The 20,322-nt window shown below is 39.2% G+C and overlaps 1 protein-coding gene across 1 annotated transcript in view; it reads left to right on the top strand.

The window, feature by feature from the left end:
• Window positions 1-2,374: 2,374 nt before the first annotated feature.
• Window positions 2,375-20,322, top strand: part of ENPP3 (ectonucleotide pyrophosphatase/phosphodiesterase 3) — a 102,028-nt gene continuing 84,080 nt past the window's right edge. Inside the window, exons 1-2 of the mRNA XM_056126366.1 lie at window positions 2,375-2,449; window positions 8,487-8,562. Of these exons, the coding sequence (XP_055982341.1) occupies window positions 2,375-2,449; window positions 8,487-8,562 (151 nt within the window). The remainder of the gene's footprint in view (window positions 2,450-8,486; window positions 8,563-20,322) is intronic.

The following is a 20,322-nucleotide window of genomic DNA, read 5'->3' as shown; positions in this document are numbered from 1 at the left end:
TTGGGTGTGTCGTCCTGCTGAAAGAGAATCTGTCCTATGTTTATTCTCCTAATGTTGTGGGAACCACCTAATCCCGTGAGGAAAAGAACTTTAATTTTATTGATTGTGACCACACCTATGTGTAATTGTTACCCCAACCCCTCATGCTGGGGGTTATAACTAGACTGGAAGAGTGGACTGAGGAGAGGCAGAGGAGAGACAGGCATGAAGAGGATTGGAATAAACTGCAACTAAAACCAACCAGCCTGGCTCTCGTTTCTTTCTTCCTCTGCTCTTAGCCAACAGCCGTCCCGATCCAGGCAACACATAGCAGCTCAAGTGCACCAAATGCGGGCGGTGAGAAAGAGCTGTCCAGAGAGCCCGCGAACACACAACCTTCAGCATGCTAGCCTTCTTGGTTAAATAAAGCTTCAGAGTTATTTTCTAACATAAAGTTTATAAAAATCCTGCAGGCTTCAGTAAAACATTTCTCCCTGGAAGCTGTAAAATAATCAGGAAAGGAATCTCTCCTAATAAAAATGACTCATAAATATTTTAAATAATTTGAAAATCATGCTTAAATCCCCTTGTCCGTTATTTAAATCTACTCTCTTAAGGAAAAGTATAAGACAGAATATCCATGTTTCCTTCTTTTGCTTTAAAGCTCTATGTTTTTTCCTGTGACTCCCTCAGTACAGTATACCAACATGTCACAAGTTCCACCTCTGGCCTACATAGTAACAGCTTTCAAAATAAGTGGCTGTTGGGGGAAAAAAAGTGGCTGTTAGATAAGGAACTAGCTTTGGAATGTGAGTATGTTGTGGGAACCACCTAATCCAGAATCCTGCAAACTTGTTCTATGGAGTACAATGAACTATTAAGTCTTTGAAAATCAAAAGGGAGAGGCCAGAGTGACAGTACAGTGGGTAGGTCATATGTTGTTTGCACAGTCCACCTGGCACCACATGTGATCCTCTGAGCCCCGCCAGGAGTGGTCCCTGAATGCAGAACCAGGAATAAATTTTGAGCAACACCAGTATGCACCCCTGAGCCCCCTCCCCCCCGAAAAAAAACATCAGAAGTGTGTAAAAACACATTTGAATGCCTTTGTCAAGTATTTCCCACTGACTAAAATTAGAAGCCCTAATGCAATCATATAATTTTACTTTTATATTTAAAACTCTGAAGTTCAAACTCTACTTCATTTGAGTAGAATCATCTGGCTAAAGCAGCAGTATTTTAAAAATATTTATCCAAAGCAATGTCATATGTATTTACTTTTAAGTTCTCTTTCTTAAACATTCACACTTGGTTTACATCAATTGGGATAAATTTTACTGTTAAGTAGTTTGATTATTTGTCCACAAGCACCTTGTTTAATGTTCCCTCAGAGAAGAGATTCCACTGCATTTCCAGACACCCCATTCAAGGGTAAGTTGTTGCTGCTTAGTACTTTGAAACTCTATAGTTGCCAAGTAGATTGACATGTGTTTTATTTTTCTTTTTTTCTGAGTTCCTGAGGTCCTGTTTCTTCTTTGCACTTAAGGCAACCTACCTAGCCAGCCTGGGCTGTGTTTGATGCTGCTCCTATTTTTGTTTTTGGAAGAGGGGCGATCTCCCAAGTAATGCTCAGAAAGGCTTTCAGTGGAGCTGAAGGTCACAGTACCAAACTGATAGTGCTCAGGCACCCTCAGACTATACCTGGAAAGTTATATGTTTATTAAGAAACTGGAAATTCTTACCCTAGAACAGACAATACAGGCGCTCCAGCCCTTTGAGTTATCTTCCTAGCCTCAGGCACTCTTAGAGTTTTTGTTTTCAGTTTTGTTTTGGACCACACCAGGCAGAGTTCAGGGCTTACTCTTGGCTCTGTTTTCAGGAATCACTCCTGGTGAGTCTGAGGAACCATATGGAGTACCAGTCACGTGCAAGGCAAGTTCTGCCTGCTGTACTATCTCTTCAGTCCCTATTTTATGTCGGGTTTCAAGGTCCAGTATGTTGGTTTCCAACTTGAAGTTTATAATTAATGTAGAAACTGCCTGAAATGTACTTAACACTTTTGGGGCTATTTCAAAAGAAGATAAATTATCAGACTACATGATAATTTGATCAATCGATTATTGTTACAGATAGTTTGATAAGTAAACATAAACTACAATGAGAAAAAATCCCCAGCTGTCTGCAATGAACTGGAAATAGACTTTCAGTTCTGGACGCTATTGTTATTGCAGTTTTTTTCCTCTCTCTGGATTGCCCAATCACTGAGGAGCTATGATGCTTCCAGGCATTTAAAAGCAGTCACAGCTTTGTAGCTCACACACTTTCTCTTCGGTGTGCTAGGGAAAGGAAGGGATACTATTGGGTTCTAGTAAAACAGGTTTATGCAGCTAACAGAATGTTGGAGGCGGTGAGTTTATCGACAGAAGAACCTGTTAAGAACAATGTTAAAAAATATAAAATACTTTGTATTGTAAGTACAGTTCTTTGATTGAATTATTTTTAGGTTCATGAAAATTGTTTAAATATCTTTGACAAATATTTAAATACCATCTGTATTTACTTATTGTGTTGCTATTTAAATGTAAAGTTTTAATTAACTAATTTTATACGTTATGGCAATTTCTATGCAAAGTTAACATTTTAGTTACATGTTTATTAAGAAACTGGAGTAACAAATTAATGACTAATAAATCTAAAAGGGCAGAATCCATACTGCGACATTTTTTATGCAACAGTTTTGTGTGATTATAGTTACACTGCAAGTCAACTTTATATTGCATTAATATTTTAGAGCTAGAACATAGAAAATTTAAGTTCATCTGTTTTATTTTATTCTACTTTACTGCATTCCTATGGACAGACGATGAGTTTTGTGTTAGTTATCTTTCTTGATTTTTTTGTGTGGTAAACTCATCTCTGCTTTTTTTTTTTTTTTGGTTGTTTGTTTTTGCTTTTTGGGTCACACCCAGAACTGCTCAGGGGTTACTCCTGGCTCTGCACTCAGGAATTACTACTAGAGGTGCTTGGGGGACCATATGGGATTGAACCTGGGTGGGCTGAGTGCAAGGTAAACGCCCTACCCACTCTACTTATTGTTGTGGCCCAAAAGTTGCTTTCTTGACTCAATTTTATTTCTCTTTAATCCCTTGAGCATGAAACTTTCATCAAGAAGATAATATGATCCACTCTTTCGCTTTTTCACCACCCAACTATTCCTGATTATTTCAGTTTCTTTTCACTACTGAAGACACGCCCTCAAAAGGCAGTTCTTGTCACAGTCTATCTACTTAGTCTCCAAAACAAAATATGTGCATATTGTTTAGTTCTCTGTCTGTCTCTGTCTCTGTCTGTCTCTACCTCTGTCTCTGTCTCTGTCTCTCTCTTTCTGTTTTTGGGCTACATGCAGCTATGCTCAGTACTTACTCCTGGTGCTGCACTCAAGGGATCATTCCTGGTGGTGCTCAGAGACAATTTGGGATGTCAGGGTTGGAGCGATAGCACAGCAGTAGGGCGTTTGCCTTGCATGCGGCCGGCCCAGCCGAACCGGGTTCAATTCCTCCATCCCTCTCAGAGAGCTCGTCAAGCTATCAAGAGTATCTCACCCTCCCGGCAAAGCCTGGCAAGCTACCTTTGACATATTCAATATGCCCAACACAGTTAACAACAAGTCTCGCAATGGAAAGATTACTAGGTCTGCTCCAGGATGTCAGAGATCTCTGGAATATGGGAGGTCATATGTGGCAATATGGGAGGCTTACCCAGGTTGATCTTGTGCAAGGCAAACACTCTCCTCCTGCTGCTGTTCTGATTTCTCACTTCAAATTATACTCTGCTTACTTTCATGATGCCATGAAAATTGTTGTTTTAAGGATTTTTTTCTTATCTCCATTCTTGGATAATTTATCTTTTTTCTTAATGCACCTCTAGCATAAATGTTCATTCAGTCCTCCCTCAGGTAATTTTCATTAGAATCACCTCATCTTCTTTCGTTATTTTATCAGTTATATTCACCCAAGAATTACAAGCAAATTTATGGGCAATAGTTTTTATTACCTACTATTTGATAGCAATCCAACTAAGTTAATTGCTAATAGATCAGAGCTGGCTGAGTATTTGTCATATAATTTTAAATGCTTGCTTTCTAGATCCTCACTTTAGTACCTCAAGCCAGAACCGATTGCATAATTTTCCACACGTATCTCCTAAAATTTGAAGTTTAATGTAACCACCATCTTCTCTGTAAATGAAACAATATGTGTGTGCATATTTCATAAATGAAACAACATGTGTGCACATTGATCTGAGAAACTAACAAAGTAAATCCTCAAGATATTCTATTTATCCTTCATTCTTCTGGAAACTTTCTTTTAGGTCTTTTGCCACATAATATATTTATCATACTAATGTCACGGTCACGGTCCTCCCATTGTTCATCAATTTGCTCGAGTGGGCCCAGTAACGTCTCCATTGGAGACTTTGTTGTTACTGTGTCTGGCATATCGAATACATCACGGGTAGCTTGCCAGGCTCTGCGGTGCGGGCGATATACTCTCGGTAGCTTGCTGGGCTCTCCAAGAGGGGCAGAGGAATCGAACTTGTGTTGACCATGTTGGCTGCTTGTAAGGCAAACATTCGGAAACTGATTAATTCTTGGGGAGCAAAGGTTGGACACCATTTCCATCTAGTCTCTGTATACTCCCGTGGTTTATTAGTGCATATAATGGATATTTAGTACTTTAAAATTATACTTTTATATACTATAATATTCACAAATTTTATTTATTTTTTATTTTTATATATTTTTTTTTTGCTTTTTGGGTTACACCTGGCAATGTACAGGGGTTACTCCTGGCTCTGCATTCAGGAGTTACTCCTGACAGTGCTCAGGGGACTATATGGGATGCTGGGAATCGAACCCGGGTGGGCCACGTGCAAGGCAAACGCCCTACCCACTGTTCTATCTCTCCAGCCCCACTATTCACAAATTTTTTATGAATTTTTATTTATAATTTTACCTAATGGGCTTCTAATAGTTTTTATTCAGCAAAATAAAACCAAATGTTGACTTTTCAATGATTTTTGAAACGTAGAGTACCCCCATCTTTACCTTGTAAAGAGTGGTAAGATAGTTTTAAGATATATATGCACCTCAATAACAGGAATCTCCTCAGGGATGTTAGAGCACTTTTTTTTATGTGTCAAACCATAGGTTCAATTCCTAGCCAGGATCTTTTGACCACTGTCAGAAATAACCCTCAGAAGCAAGACAGGAGCAGAACTCAAGTATCACCAGGTATAGTCCAGAAACAATCAGCCAAAAAGAAAAAAAAAAAGAAAAAGGAAAAAAGGAAATTTATTCAGAAGCAAAAGTTTGCAATAATTTATTATATGAAATGGAAATGCTTGCTCTCAAGGATTTGAAAGTAATCAAAGTATAAGACATACACACGGGCTGGAGCTATAGCATAGCGGGTAGGGTGTTTTCCTTGCATGTGGCCAACCCAGGTTGAATCCCAGCATCCCATATGGATGTGCAACACCGCCCCCCCCCAACACTGCCAGGAGTGCATGAGCCAGCAGTAACCCCTGTGCATTTCCATGTGCGACCCAAAAAGAAAAAAAAAGACATGCACACATATGTGTAGGATGACATTGCTTTGTCCTTTCTCCCTTGCCACGAGGAGCTTAGGTTTATCAGGTTATACCCATACAGTGCTCCTGAGTCACTCCCATTTCTTTCTTTATCTGTAACCACTTCCCCAAGCAGTTAATCAGCTCTTTCCCCTAATCAGACTCTGTTCATTTGTAAGGTCAGATCCTTCTAGGACACTGACATTGTATTGTAAGTTAATATTACCTTTCTCCTCTCCTTATGTCTTATGAATAGTTTAAAGCAATGTCCTTTTTTGTATAGATACAGGAAGACAGTTAATATTATGCTTTTTAATTTAGGATTTAATTGGCTTTGAATATTATTCACTCCCCGGCATCTGCTTTCTAGACTTAAGCCTCAGTTGCCCTTTGTTCCTAGAACCCCAAACGCAGATTCCTGACGAGGGACTGAATGGACCCAGGGCAAACTGTGAGCCACCCTGGCATCAAAATGGGCCATGTCAAAGTGCCACGAACCTAAACTCTAAATTAAAAGCTTGATCATAGGGGCTGGAGCAATAGCACAGCGGATAGGGTGTTTGCCTTGCACACGGCTGACCCAAGTTCAATTCCCAGCATCCCATATGGTCCCCTGAGGACTGCCAGGAGTAATTCCTGAGTGCAAAGCCAGGAGTAACCCCTGTGCATTGCCAGGTGTGACCCAAAAAGCAAAAATAAATAAATAAATAAATAAAAAATAAAATAAAAGCTTGATCATAGACAAATGCTGTCATGATCCAGAAGTAACGACGAAACTAGGACCTTGCTAGGGATAGGAAAGACTAGCTGGCCTGAGCACTGTAGTTTGAGATTGAGATGGTCCTAGGAGAGCAATTCTATAAGCTTAATATATTTCTCACTGATTACAAAATGATTAATATTATGAATGCTTATATGGACAAGGAGAGGAGAAACACACCCAGGGGATTCCATTCTAGGGTGGATCGTCCTGCTGAGAGAGTATCTGTCCTAGAAGCTGCTTTCCCAGAGAGAAAGAACTTTACTCCTATTGATTGTGACCACACCTATGTGTAATTGTTACCCCAACCCATCATGCTTTTGGGATTTAACTACACTTTAAGAGTGGACTGGGGGATCCAGACCCAGACTCTAGAAGAAGGAGAAAGGGGATTGAGATTCCAGAACCAGAAGGAGAATGAAGGGGGATTGAGGAGGAGAACGAAATAGCATGGCAGAGGAAGAAGCGGAGGAGGAGGCAGAGGAGAGACAGGAGTGAATGGAAAGAGGATTGGAATAAACTGCAACTAAGACAACCAGCCTGGCCCTCGTTCCTTCCTTTGCCTGCCCATCACCATCGACCTCCCCGGGGTGGGGGAACCTGTGTGAGACTACCGAACGCGGGCCGCAGGAGAGATAGACCGTTGCAGTCTTTTTGAGTTTACACACATATGTATATATGAACATATGTATATGAATAAGTAAAGATTCCTGAAGAAGAAAACCTGAAAATTTAATATTGGAAAATTAATAAGCATTCTAAACACAGATTTTTTTTCCTAGCAAGATTGAATGACTAAAGAACCAAAACAGGATATAGATCACAATATATCAATGTATAAATCTTTGGTGTATGAATCTTATCATAGGATAATTTCTCAGTGTTTTGTCACTCTGTAGTAATCCTATATTAGTCTTGATCACCTGTGACTTTTGAGCATCACAAAAAGAGATTGTAATCTGAAAGGTCACTGTCTCTGGGGCTAACTTTGAGGCTTCATGTGAGAACTGTTTTACTAGCATGTTAAGATATTTTCTCAATGACTTTTTTTTTCTATTGTAAAAGTTATATATGCCATTTTCAGAATGAAGCAAGGAAACAAAACCCTTAGTTTCGGTAGTTCTTTATTGTCTAAGAAAGTTTGATATGAAAATAATTGTTTCATTATTTTATTTTTATTGAAGACTGAACAGGTTTTGAGGTAGAATTCCATAGCTTTAAAATATATGACACATGGTACAACTCAATTACCAGTATTATCCACTGGACACCTTCTACCCTTTCTATCTCAACTCTCTGTCCAGCCCTTTTTGTTAACTCAGTTCTATTTTTGTTGTTGTTTTATGCTATATATGGCTATTGATATTATAATTGTTCAATTCACCTGGATTCTTTATATCAATATACATTACTCAATTCCTATGTATTATTTATCGCTGGACTTAGTGGAAGAAGAAGAGATCGGTGGGGAGAATTATTTTTATGTTGTGATTTAAGTCAAGTCATAGCATACAGTCCAATCACTACTGAAAAAAATTTGTCAGCATAGAGATAATGGATAACACACAGACACAATCTTTGATCACATAGCTGATTTCCAGATTACTCTAGCTCTGTCTGAGTGGTGTATCAAAGATGATCACTTGACAATGAATTATTTGGACACAGTATTTTTACATTGTTAAACATTTTTATTATTCATTGCGGATAGAATTGGGAAAAAAAATTCCTTATGTCTTAGGAATGATAATGATTTCACAGTTCTGGAATGCCTTTGGATAAACAATCTCCAGTTATCTAGTTGGAAGAAAAATAGGCAAAGGTAAATGTTTCCCATTGTTAGTACTCATTCTAAATCAATTTGGAGTTAGTTTGTTAGGTTTTGCATATTTAAATTTGAAGATCTATAATGAAATTATTCCCCCAAATAAATTATTTTTTCATAAATTTGTGGGCATTAAAATGTTGTACATCTATCATGGTTGGATCGGGTTTCATGCTTAACTGTTGTGTTTTCTGAACTTAATTTTCACTGAGGGAGGGTGGTTATCTACACTATGTATTTTTTAATTGCAGGGTTTTTTAAAAAAATGTTTGTTTTTCTTTTTTGTAATAGGTTCTTCTTGCCTTGTTGGTGATTGTGAGTCTTGGCCTGGGCTTGGGACTTGGACTAAGGCAACCAGAGAATCAAGGTATCCTTTTAGTATTTTCTGAGCTCTTCTTCCACTTGACCTACACTTTAAAAAAAAACTCATAAGTGATGGTTATTTCTCAAGTTCCCAAGGCTGTCCAAGAAAATGGTGTCAGCAGATTTGGTGCTGGGTAAGGTTCTAATTCTTTTGGGTGGGGAGGACCACACCTGGCAAAGCTCAGGGGTTACTTCTGGCTTTGTACTCAGGAATTACTCCTCAGGGTTCTCAGGGGACCAGATGGGATGCCAGGGAATTGAACTCTGGTCAGTCACATGCAAAGCTGGTTGTATTATTGTATTATTATTTCTTGGTTCCCTGTGGTTCTATTTCTTATCAAAGTCTAAGAACTAATCCTTGATATGCTGATGAAGTCTTTTCATTGTGTCTCACATTGCTGAAATAATGACTTGCTTCCTTGTTTTTTTTTTGGTAGTTATTATTTTTTTTTCAGTTTCATTTAGATGCTATAATTTGCAGTACTGTTAGTAAGAGTTCATGGCATACTATGTTCCAGTTGCACACCCACTACCAGTGTCAAAACCCCCTGGCCTCCACAATGTTTCAAGGTCCCCTCTCATCCTTTATTGGCAAACCTTCGACAATTTGGGCTCTCTTCTTTTTTCTCTCCCTCACGGCAGTATTCTGCTACTAGAATATTATAGTTTCTCCTTCATTCCTCCTGTGCATACTAGTAGCCCATTGTACTAAAGAGCATTCGTCACTGTCAATTATGGACTTTAGTCTTGACCTTCATCCATTTCCTTTGAGAGTCACATCACCATGCTGTTTTTCTTCTCCTTTGTGGTACCTTCATTCAGGACTTTGATACTGGACCATAGTTCCCTATTCCAACCTTCCTTTCAATCCAGAGGGACAAAAATCATATCTGATAATATACTCCGTCTCAAATGTCTTTGTTGATCCTCTCCTAAGACATCCTGTATCCTTATAGCATGTTTGTATTGTCTTCTCTCTGAAATGTCACTCTTTCTTGGTTAGGCTGCTCCTTATACTTGAAATACAGTTTAGAGAAAAAAAAAGTGTGTGTATATGTGTGTAAAAATACATGTCTCTTTTGCAATGTTTCAATAGCATGTGCAGTAAATAAGCCATATATTATTATTATTATTTTATTATTTGTGGGGCTGAGCAGTTGGACCATACGTGGTGCTCAGAACTTGCTCCTGACTCTGTGCTCACTACTTGTGTACTGTACTTATTGCAGTGCTCAAGGGACCATATTAAGTATGGGCATTAAACTAGGGTTGGCTGCGTGTCAGGTAAGTGCCTTAGCCCCTATTCTATATCCCTGGCCCTGTATTGATTTTATGCTTTTACTAAGGAGAAATCTGAGGTCAAAGTTTAGATAATTTATTCCCTTTTAAAATTGAACACCTAACTGCTAGTTTTGTTGTTGCTTAGGGGTTTGTCCTGGTTCTGTACTCAGAAATTACTCCTGGCTGTGCTCAGGGGACCATATGGAATGCTGGGGATCAAACTCAAGTCGATCTTGTATAAGGCAAATGCCCTATCTGCTGTACTATTCTCCAACCTTTCTAACTGCAAGTTTTGATGTCAGTGGAGAAAATCTGTCTGCTTTTAGGAGGGAAATCAGCGAGGTTAATTGAGAGTTTGCCAATTATGTTTCTAGTTACACCTAAGAATTAATAACCACTCAAAACCCCTAGGGTACCATGAGCTCACAATAGAAACAGGAAAAGTAGATATTTACTGGAAAATTAGTCTTTTCTTGGCCATTGTATTTCTGAACAACAGTTTCGGTCCTAAATCTAACAGGCTATTTTAGTAGCACCATCCTGGTGTACTGAGTGGGCCTTGTTACTGGACTGTGCTATCCTACAAATCCTATTAATCAAGGGTAAGAAGAATAGATTAATCTCTGAACAAAATTGGTTATTCAGACACTTTAACTAACATCCTTATTTCTAGAATATTGTCTGGGCTGGCTGGCATTATTAACATATTGTCTTTGTCAGTATCCTTAACATATTTGTCCCCTCATTCTTCCACCACAACTGCTTTCAATTCACCAGCACTGACTTGTTTGTCTCATTTTCTAACTCCTATTAACTCACTTGCTTTAGCTAATACACTTTTTTCCTAGTGTGGAATTTTAAACTAGCTTTTCATTTTAGTTTGCATTTGTATTTATCATCTCATTGTATTGCTTTATGAACATGTGCTCTTCACTTATTACTCAACAACTATATTCTTATTACTGAGAGTACAGTGGTTAAAACAAAATCCTTTTAGAATGTACCATCTGGCACAGAAAGAACCATAAAAATGTTAACAATAAGTGTGTATAATTATATATATATCAAGGCAAAGTAAAGGAATAAGTAAAAGGGGACTCTGTAAAATGAAATCAAGGTAGAGAGGGTGTAGGTATGATGTGTAAAAGAAATTGTATCAAGAGCTGAAGGAAGGGAGAAACAGGGATATTTTGAAGACTATTCCAAGAATGAGGAAATAGCAAGTTAAAAGCCTAGGGTAGATGTGTATATGTAATGTGCCATCTAAAGAATAACAAGGAGCTCAGTGAGCTTGAACTAAGATGATTAGAGTCATCTAGTCATAAAATAAGGTCAGAGAGGAGCCAGATCTTTGAAGGATTGGAAAGTCAAAATACATTCTTTGGCTTTCATTCTGAGTGTTGGGGGAAGTGAGCGAGGTTTTGAACAGGGGAATAATATGAAATAACTTGCCTTATAGCACAGTCACACAGACTGCTTTTCTTTTTTCTTTATTTTTTTTAAAAAATGTGTTTGTTTTGTTATGTTTTGGGAAATTAGGATAATTAGCGAAATTTGAAAATCGCTAAAACCACACAGAAAAGCCTGGCGCTTTGGACCAGTATAAGAGCATAATACCTTGATACTGTGATTCAGCTCCTGGATAAATTTTAATGCACAAAGTAGAAGTTCTTGACATAGTGGAAATACAGAGTTAGGAAGAAAAGAGTCAAGGATGACTTTCAGATTCTTGGTTTGAGAAGCTGGAGTCAGTCCCCACATCCATTTGGTCCCTTGAAAGTTCCACCAGGAGTGCACCTGAGCACTAGACCCAGGAATATGTCCTGAGCACAACTGGTTGTGGCCCCAAAACAAATAAAAAGAATTTTGGCATAAATTTCTGAAAATACAGTTTCCATAACTGAGCAAGGTAAGACTTTAGAAGAAGCTGCTTTGGGGAGACTAAACAGGACTCAATTTAGGATATGTAAAACTTGAAATGTCTGCCAGACGTTAATGTCTACCAGATGTTAGTGTAGAAAAGTGGAGGAGAGTGGATATATGACTTAGACTTTACAGAGGAAGTCATGCCTGACATACAACCTGCTGGTAATCAGTATCACAGGTAAAATCTGAAGCAGTGTGGCTGGAGCACAGGAGCCTCAAAGATTTGGGGTGATGGGAAGGGAACAAAACCCAGAAGATTAGGAAGAAGCATTCAGGAAAGAGGGAGAAACACCATATGATTGTTTTGTACTCAAGGACAAGTACTGAAATGTTTCAAAGGAGAGTGAATGTAAAAGTGTGAGATTTTTATATAAACACTATGTCTGCATTCATTTTCTCCTTTGAAACATTTTAAATTGCTTTTAAAATTTTAAGCATTTAAAAATCGTTCATGAAAACGCAAGTAAATAAACATCTGTAACACTTTATACACATAGGATGTTATATATATTAGCAGAAACTGTAAAAGCTGTAAAATTATTTTACAGCTTTAATTTTAATATAAATTACTATGCAATAATCATTTTTGGCTTATGTCTTAATTTGGTGGGGAGGCGGGGGATTCACAACTTCCAGGGTTGTTTTCTCTTCTCTCTGTCTCTGTCTCTCTGTGTCTGTCTGTCTGTCTGTCTGTCTCTCTCTCTCTCTTTCTCGCTCCCTCTCTTAGTTTCAATCTCATGATCTTTTATTTTTTTTGTTTTGGTTTTGGTGTCATACTCAGTGATGCTCAAGGGTTCCTCCTGGATCTGCACTCAGGAATTACTTCTGGTGGTGCTCGGGGGACCATATGGACTGCCTGGGATGGAACCTTGGTGGGCTATGTGCAAGGCAAAATGCCCTACTCACTGTACTCTCGCTATTGCCCCTCTCTCATGATTTAAAAAAAATTCTTTTTCTTTTTTTTTTTTGGCTTTTTGGATCACACCGAGCAATACTCAGAGGTTACTCCTGTCTCTACACTCAGGAATCACTCCTGGCAGTGCTGGGGGACCATATGCGATGTCAGGGATCAAATCCAGCTCGGCTGCATGCAAGGCAAATGTTCTACCCACTGTGCTATTGCTCTGGCTTGAAAAAAATTTTTTTTGATTGAGTCTTGCTCTTCAAGCCGTTGTTCTCCCTTGAACACGTATTTACTCTATTTTTCTCCCACCTCCTCTTTCTAAAGTATATTTCATCCAATAAAAATCATCTTTTGTTCCCACTATTTTGCCTCCTTCTGTAATTCTTTTCTGTGCAGAAGGCTACAGACCCAGAACACCTATGCCAATGTTAGGACTGACTTTCCTTTCCTGCAAGTCATCAGGTGGTAGGGGTCATCTCCCATGCCAGGTAGAACAAGTGGATTTCAGGTGCAGCCTTGTGGAACTGGTGGTGGAAACTGAGTGTCAGTACAGTGTAGGTACTCACAAGACATCAGTAGTCCTGACCAAAGATGATCATTTTTCTGAGTGAACATGGACCAGGTGGGCCAAGCAGAGAGATTAAAACTCTCCTTTCTCAAGGCTACCTCCCTTGATCCCCACTGTACCAAGCCAGCAGCAGGAGCACCCTCTTGACAAGCAATTAGTACCCAGAAGCCAGTTTTAAGGGGTCATAAAAGCCAACACTTTTACTCCCATTAAAATAAAAAAGTATAGGTATAAATTTAAACATATTTAAAAATGTTCTGTTCATGAGTATGTGCTCTTAATAAATAAGTACATAATTGCAGAAGAAGGCTCTTGATTACAGAAAAAGATTTGAGTAGTGTCTAGTGAAATTAAAGAGTGCTGATGTTTAAATCATTTGTTCTTTTTACATCATTTGTTCATCACAGCAAAGTTTACTTCACAAAAGAATCACCAACCAATAGTAAATCCAGGGCTTATTTATTTTATCTTTTTTTTTTTAACCAGAGAGTAGAGTATTTAATGTTCCTAAACTATCTCAACAAATTGCTTGCTAACAGAAAGAGAGAAATATTGTGCTACAGGTAGATAGATAAGGGAGTTACTGTTAGTGATTGTGAAATTATGAAGTTTAGGAAATTACCCAGTTCTGAAGCAGCCCAAAGGCATGAAGAACTCATTCCTTTGACAAGCAAGTTCTGAGTTCTGTGGCGATGAATAAGCAGAGACATCACTGAGATGCAAAACTTCAAGGTCTCACTCTGAGAACAATCCCTCAGAATAGGAGAAGCTGTATGAGCCTCTACAGGACTTATATATGTATGAAAGGACCATGAGGAGTGCTAGACTTCCTATGTGACAACACCCAGATTAACTTTCATGTACACAGAAGGGCTGGAGTGATAGCACAGCGGGTAGGGTATTTGCCTTGCACGCAGCCAACATGGCTGACCTGACTTCGATTCCTCCGCTCCTCTCGGAGAGCCCGGCAAGCTACCATGAGTATCTTGCCCACACGGCAAAGCATGGCACGCTCCCAGTGTCGTATTCGATATGCCAAACACAGCAACAAGTCTCACAGTGTTACTGGGCCCGCTCGAGCAAATTGATGAACAACGGGAGGACAGTGACCGTACAGAGATCTCCAGGCCAAGACAATTTTGAGAAATTTTATATAATCTTCTTGCAAAAACTGTTATCTGCATTCTTTCATTCTGGAAAAGCCCATGTTCTCTCTTGTGCTCAGATCTTTCTTTTTTTCCTCACGTCTCTGTAAATTACTCTCAATTAAAAACTGTTTTAGGGGTCATTGAGATAGTACAGCAACTCTAGAGCTTGCTTGCATGTAGCTGACCTAGGTATGATCTCTGGTACACCACATTGTCCCCTGAGCATCACCAGGAATGATTCCTGAGTGCAGCCAGGTATGACCCCCAAACAATAAAGAACAACAGCAAATTCTGTTTTGTTCCATTATTTAGCTTCCTCCTGAAATTCCTTTCTGTGAAGGAAGGCAATGGACCTGGTATGCCTGTGCTGAGGTGAGGACTATTTTCCTTTCCTGCAAAAAGCAATTCCTCACTCCAGCCAGGGTCCATGGCTCCCTGAGAACTCAGGTGATGGGAACTGGTACCCATGCTGAGCAGAACAAGTGGGCTTCAGGTGCAGTCTGACAGCTCTGTGGTGGGCTAGTGGGACACAAGCCTCCAGATCATGTAGGTCCTCTGACCTGACTTTATCAGTCCTGACTTCAACAGATATTTTCCCAAGGTGTCAAAGGTTGATCAGTCAGAGAAATGGATTGTTTTCTCCCTTACTTCCCATTTTACCAAGCCACTAGCAAAAATAGTAAACTGCTAAATAGGGCAGGAGAAAAAAATGATCTATTGAGCGCTTGGTACAAGTTTTGTCACAGAAAATTTGGTGGAAAGTTTTGATTAAATAGTTTGTTTTTCAGTACTGAGAAATTTTACAATTTAACCTTTTAATAATATTTGAATTAATTTTGGGTTTTGACTTTAGATGCTGCTCCCGTGTCTTAAGGTCATTTGAAATAGCCTTAATCAGTAACACAAGGTTCCTTTGCAAAATTTTGCAACATATTCAGTCTTAGAGATCAAGGCATAAATCCCTCAGTACCCATTCTGTCTACCACATCCCTCTATTTTTTTAAATTACAACTCTCATATGTTTCATTTCTAAGAACATGACTGATATTTATTTTTTCATTATAACAGCCTCCTTATTATGTGGATGCAACATCTTCTCTTTCCTGAAGATCTCAGAGGTGTGTGTGTGTGTGTGTGTGTGTGTGTGTGTGTGTGTGTGTGCGTGTGTTGTGTGTTACTCTCTACTTTGTTTTCTTTTCGAGAGTTTTCTTTAATGGGTTTTTTTTTTTTTGCTTGTTGGGTCACACCCAGCAATGCACAGGGGTTCCTCCTGGCTCTGCACTCAGGAATTACCCTGGCGGTGCTCAGGGGACCATAGGGGATGCTGGGAATTGAACCCGGGTTGGCCACATGCAAGGCAAATGCCCTACCCACTGTGCTATCACTCCAGCCCCTTCTTTAATTTTTTGACTGCACACTGCTTACTCAACGATTTACTTCTGGCTTTGAGCTCATGGATGACTTCTGGCAGCCTTAGGGGACCATATGGAACCCAACCCTGTTTGGCAGCACGCAAGGCAAGCACGCTTTGGCAGCACTAAACCTCCTACCCCTTGAGCAAGTTTTTCCTTTGTTCATGTTTTTGATGGTTATTTTCCATGTCGATCCTGCTATTCTCAAATGTACAGTAATCATCTGATTACACTTAAGTCTTGTTTATCGCATCATAGCTATCCAGCATGCTTGCTATTTCTGTGAAGAAAGTCACTCCTCTATTTCTCTCATCTTAAGCATCTTATTCTAAAGTGAAAAAAAGCATGACAATTACTTCTCTCAACCAATTCCACTATGTTTAGCCTCTACGTATCCCTTCTAGTCTCAACTAAAAATTGTTGAGTATTAGTTGTATTTGTACTTCTGAGTTTGGTCTTTTTTGGGATCCTCAGGAACTTCTTCACCTTAGGTGTACATTGTTGCTTTATTCATTACTTTATTTCTGTCTTTCAAATATTTATTCTGTACCCTTCACCAATTTGGGTTTTGTTTTGAGGGGTTGGGCCACACCCAGTTGTTCTCAGGGATCAATACTGACTGGTTGGTATTTGGGGCTGGGCTGAAGTGGCCACCAAGGAACCACATGGGATGCTGGGGATCTGGTTGGCCATAGGCAAGGCAAGTGCCCTATCTGCTGTAGTATCTGTCTGGCCCTACACTCATTTCCTTTTTTGAGAGAGGATATTGGCCATACCTTGTGATATTTGTGGGTACTTCCAGGCTCTATGTTCAGTAGTAACCTTTGGTGATACTCAACATGTGAGGCAAGTACTTAACCACTGTAGTAGCCCTTTGACCCCATTTTTTTTTAAATCTCCCACCAGCTCTTTTTTTCTTCCTTTCAGCTTTCCTTTTTCCTTCCATCTCTTCTCCCTTTTCAGATATTTTTTCTGTTTAAGGCTTCTTAATTTAGGGATAGTTTTTGTAATGTCATGCAATCTTTCTGAAAGATTTTGGCATTTACACTAATAACATTTGTCTAGTTCATTTATTTAATGGGTGGTAAAATTCACCACACTGCATATATTTTCACTAATATTTGGCTAGTAAACTTCATCTTTAGGGGGTGGTCTCCTTAGGGGACAACTAGGGTTATATGTAGAGATGTTCAGGGAATCATGTGATGAAATCTGGGGCTCCTGTATGCAAAGCATGTGTTCCAGGCCTGTGAGCCATCTCCTTGCCTTCATAACAACATTCTGAGAATCACCAGATTTTTCTGTTTTCTACCTTTGGTATTAAGCAATAGTAAGATAAGATACAGGGAACTCAAGTTTTAAACGCTCTTCCTTGTAGTTATTTTTATATCAACCCTTATCATCTTTAATTTATTTTATGGACTTTTAAAATAAGTATCCTAAAATATTGCCCTTAACTACTTGACTCCAAGAACACCTCTATTTTGTTAAGCACTTCCCTCCAATTTAATTTGTGAGATTGCCTCAAAGATCTGAGGCCCAATCTTGGTGATATTCACCTGACTGTGAGGCCTGAAGGTTTTGGAGCTACCATGTAAATCAGCTCATGGCACTCGGGGGCAACCAGGTCTATAGCCAGTGGTGCTAGCGATGTTAGTGAGCATGGCTGGAAGGATATGTAGTTTGTTATCAAATTAGATAAAATTTGGAGCCCTGTTTACACAAGGCATGCACTGTAGCCCTTTGAACTTTCTCTCCAACCATAAAATACAATTTTATATCTGTTGTATAACAAGATTTCAAAAGACATCTGTTCCCATGGCATTAATAATTTACTTTAATATATGTAATACTATTTCATCATTATTTTCTAATTACCATTTAATGGGCTGGAGTGATAGCACAGTAGATAAGGCATTTGCATTGCACGCGGCCGACTGGCGTTTGATTCCTCCGCCTCTCTCGGAGAGCCTGGCAAGCTACTGAGAGTATCTCACCCTCACAGCTAAGCCTGGAAAGCTCCCCGTGACGTATTTGATATGCCAAAAACAGTGACAACAAGTCTCACAATTTTTTGTGAGATGTTGCTGGTGCCCGCTTGAGCAAATCAAAGAACAACGGCAGGACAGTGCCACAGTGCTACCATTTAACATTTTCTACCATAAAACCTGTAAACCATGTTTGAATTATTTATCATTTCTCCCTAGTGCCTTGCATTGTGTCTCACACACATAACAATGCAAGAATAAATAATTGTGAAACAAATAAAACTGTGCAATGATTTAAGGGAATGGGAACAAGGTAAGCGTAGTTGAATTCCCTCCAAGCATAGCATGTACTATCTAAAATAAGATGAAATCCTTTGTAATACAAATATAAAAATAAGAATTAAATAAAAATTCTAATAATATAATGGGGAGAATTCTATTTAATTGAGTGCATACTCCTTACATATTTGAACTCTCATTTGAACTAATAAATTCCCATTGTTTATTACTACTGATGTGCTGATAACTCCAAAAATCAGCACATTTAGTTTATTTTTCTCTTTCCTGGGTTTCACACCTCACTATCTGGGACTTATTTATTTCTTTTTGGCCTTTTTTTTTTCTAATTTGGCAGGGGTCATACCCAGTGATGCTCTGGGATTACTCTTGGTTCTAAACTAAGGACTTACTCCTGGAGGTACAAGGCAAATGCCCTACCTGCTGTACTATTGCTCCAGCACCAATACCTGAAATTTTTAAAAAAAACACTTTTTTTCTTGGATATTAAGAAAAAGTAAATATGTCTATATCTTGGGGAAAAAATTTTGGCTCTCTGACCTTTCACCTTTAATGTGAAATTATCCTCCTATAACTTTTTACCTTACAGTACATTTTATTTCTTTATAATTATTATTTTTATTTTTATTTTGGTTTTGGCTTACATCCAGTGGTACTCAGGGGTTGCTCCTGGCTTTGCACTTAGGAATCACCCCCCCCCTTTTTTTTTTCTTTTTGGGTCACACCCAGTGAAGCACAGGAATTATTCCTGGCTCTGCACTCAGGAATTACTCCTGGAGGTGCTCTAGGGACCATAGGGGATTCTGGGAATCAAACTCGGTTTGGTCGTGTGCAAGGCAAACCCCTATCCACTGTGCTATTGTTGCAGCCCCTCAGGAATCACTCTTGGTGGTACTCATGGGAGCATAGAGCATGCTAGGGGTTGAACTCAGATTGGCCGTGTATAAGATAAGAATCCTACTTACTATACTATCTCTTTCGGCCCCCTATTCCATTATAATTCGGGAGTTACTTCCCATTACATTTTAATTATCTTTACTTTTGAAATATTTTTGTATATGCTGCTATTACATTTCTATAAACCCTTATCATTTGTGATTTGTGATCATATTATTTATTGTTTTCCAAAAACTGTCACTGTCACTGTCATCCTGTTGTTCATGGAGTTGCTTGAGCGGGCCCAGTAACGTCTCCATTATGACACTTGGAATATCAAATACATCACAGGTAGCTGCTAGGCTTTGCCGTGTGAATGAGATCCACTTGGTAGCTTGCTGGGCTCTCCAAGAGGGGTGGAGGAATCGAACCTGGGTTAGCCGGGTCTGCTGAGTGCAAGGCAAACACCCTACCCACTGTGCTATCTCTCCAGCTATGGTCTTACACATACAAAACAACTATTCTGTTGCTGAGCCAAATCCTTGTTCCTTTCTGTGGTTTGTATAAAAATCTAGTTGGCTCAATAATGTCTACCCCTTGCTTGTCTCCTCCTCTCTTGTTCAGAGGGAGCATCTAATCCAGGTATTTTTGATTTCCTTTTGTTACTCTATTTCTTACTTTCTATTTCCAAAAGTTTAGTCCCAAGCTTTTGCATCTTCCTCTCGCCAGTTTATATTCACCTTGATCTCTACTCCTTAGATATGAAACTGTCCAGATTTCCTGAGCTTAGCTGGTTTTAAAAAATTGTGGTTTCATGGAGAGGGTGGTTGGAGGTTGGGGATGAAGTGATAGTATAGCAGGTAAGGTGCTTGCTTTGCAAACAGCGCAGCAGGGTTTGATCCCCAGCATCCCATATAGACCTGAGCTCCCCCGGGAGTGATCCTTAAGCAGAGAGACAGGAGTCAGTCCTGAGCACCACTGGGAGTGGCCATAAAACAAAACAAATCAAAACAAAAATCCTGATTCTGAGGCCAAAGAGTTAGTACAGTGGTAGGGCATTTGCCTTGCACATGGTCATCCTAGGTTTGATCCCTAGTACCAGGGGATCAGAGCCAAGAGTCTTCCCTGAGCACTGCCAAGTGTGGCCCAACAAACAAACAAATCCTGGTTCTAAATGATGTATGCACAAAATGGGTGGAGGTAGGGGAGGATTCATGCTCATAGTTCTATGACTCAGTGTAGTCTTCTATACCATCTTTCTAGTTTAGATTCCAACCCCAAATCCTGTTCTCCATGTACTTCTATATATATCAGAGTTTCATGATCACATTGAACTGATAGACAACATTTGTCTCTTTGTCTAT

Source organism: Sorex fumeus, unplaced genomic scaffold (assembly GCF_029834395.1).
Source record: "Sorex fumeus unplaced genomic scaffold, SorFum_2.1 ptg000061l, whole genome shotgun sequence".
Taxonomy (NCBI): domain Eukaryota; kingdom Metazoa; phylum Chordata; class Mammalia; order Eulipotyphla; family Soricidae; genus Sorex; species Sorex fumeus.
The sequence above is the reverse complement of the archived record's forward strand: the minus strand, read 5'-3'. Positions and strand labels throughout refer to the sequence as shown.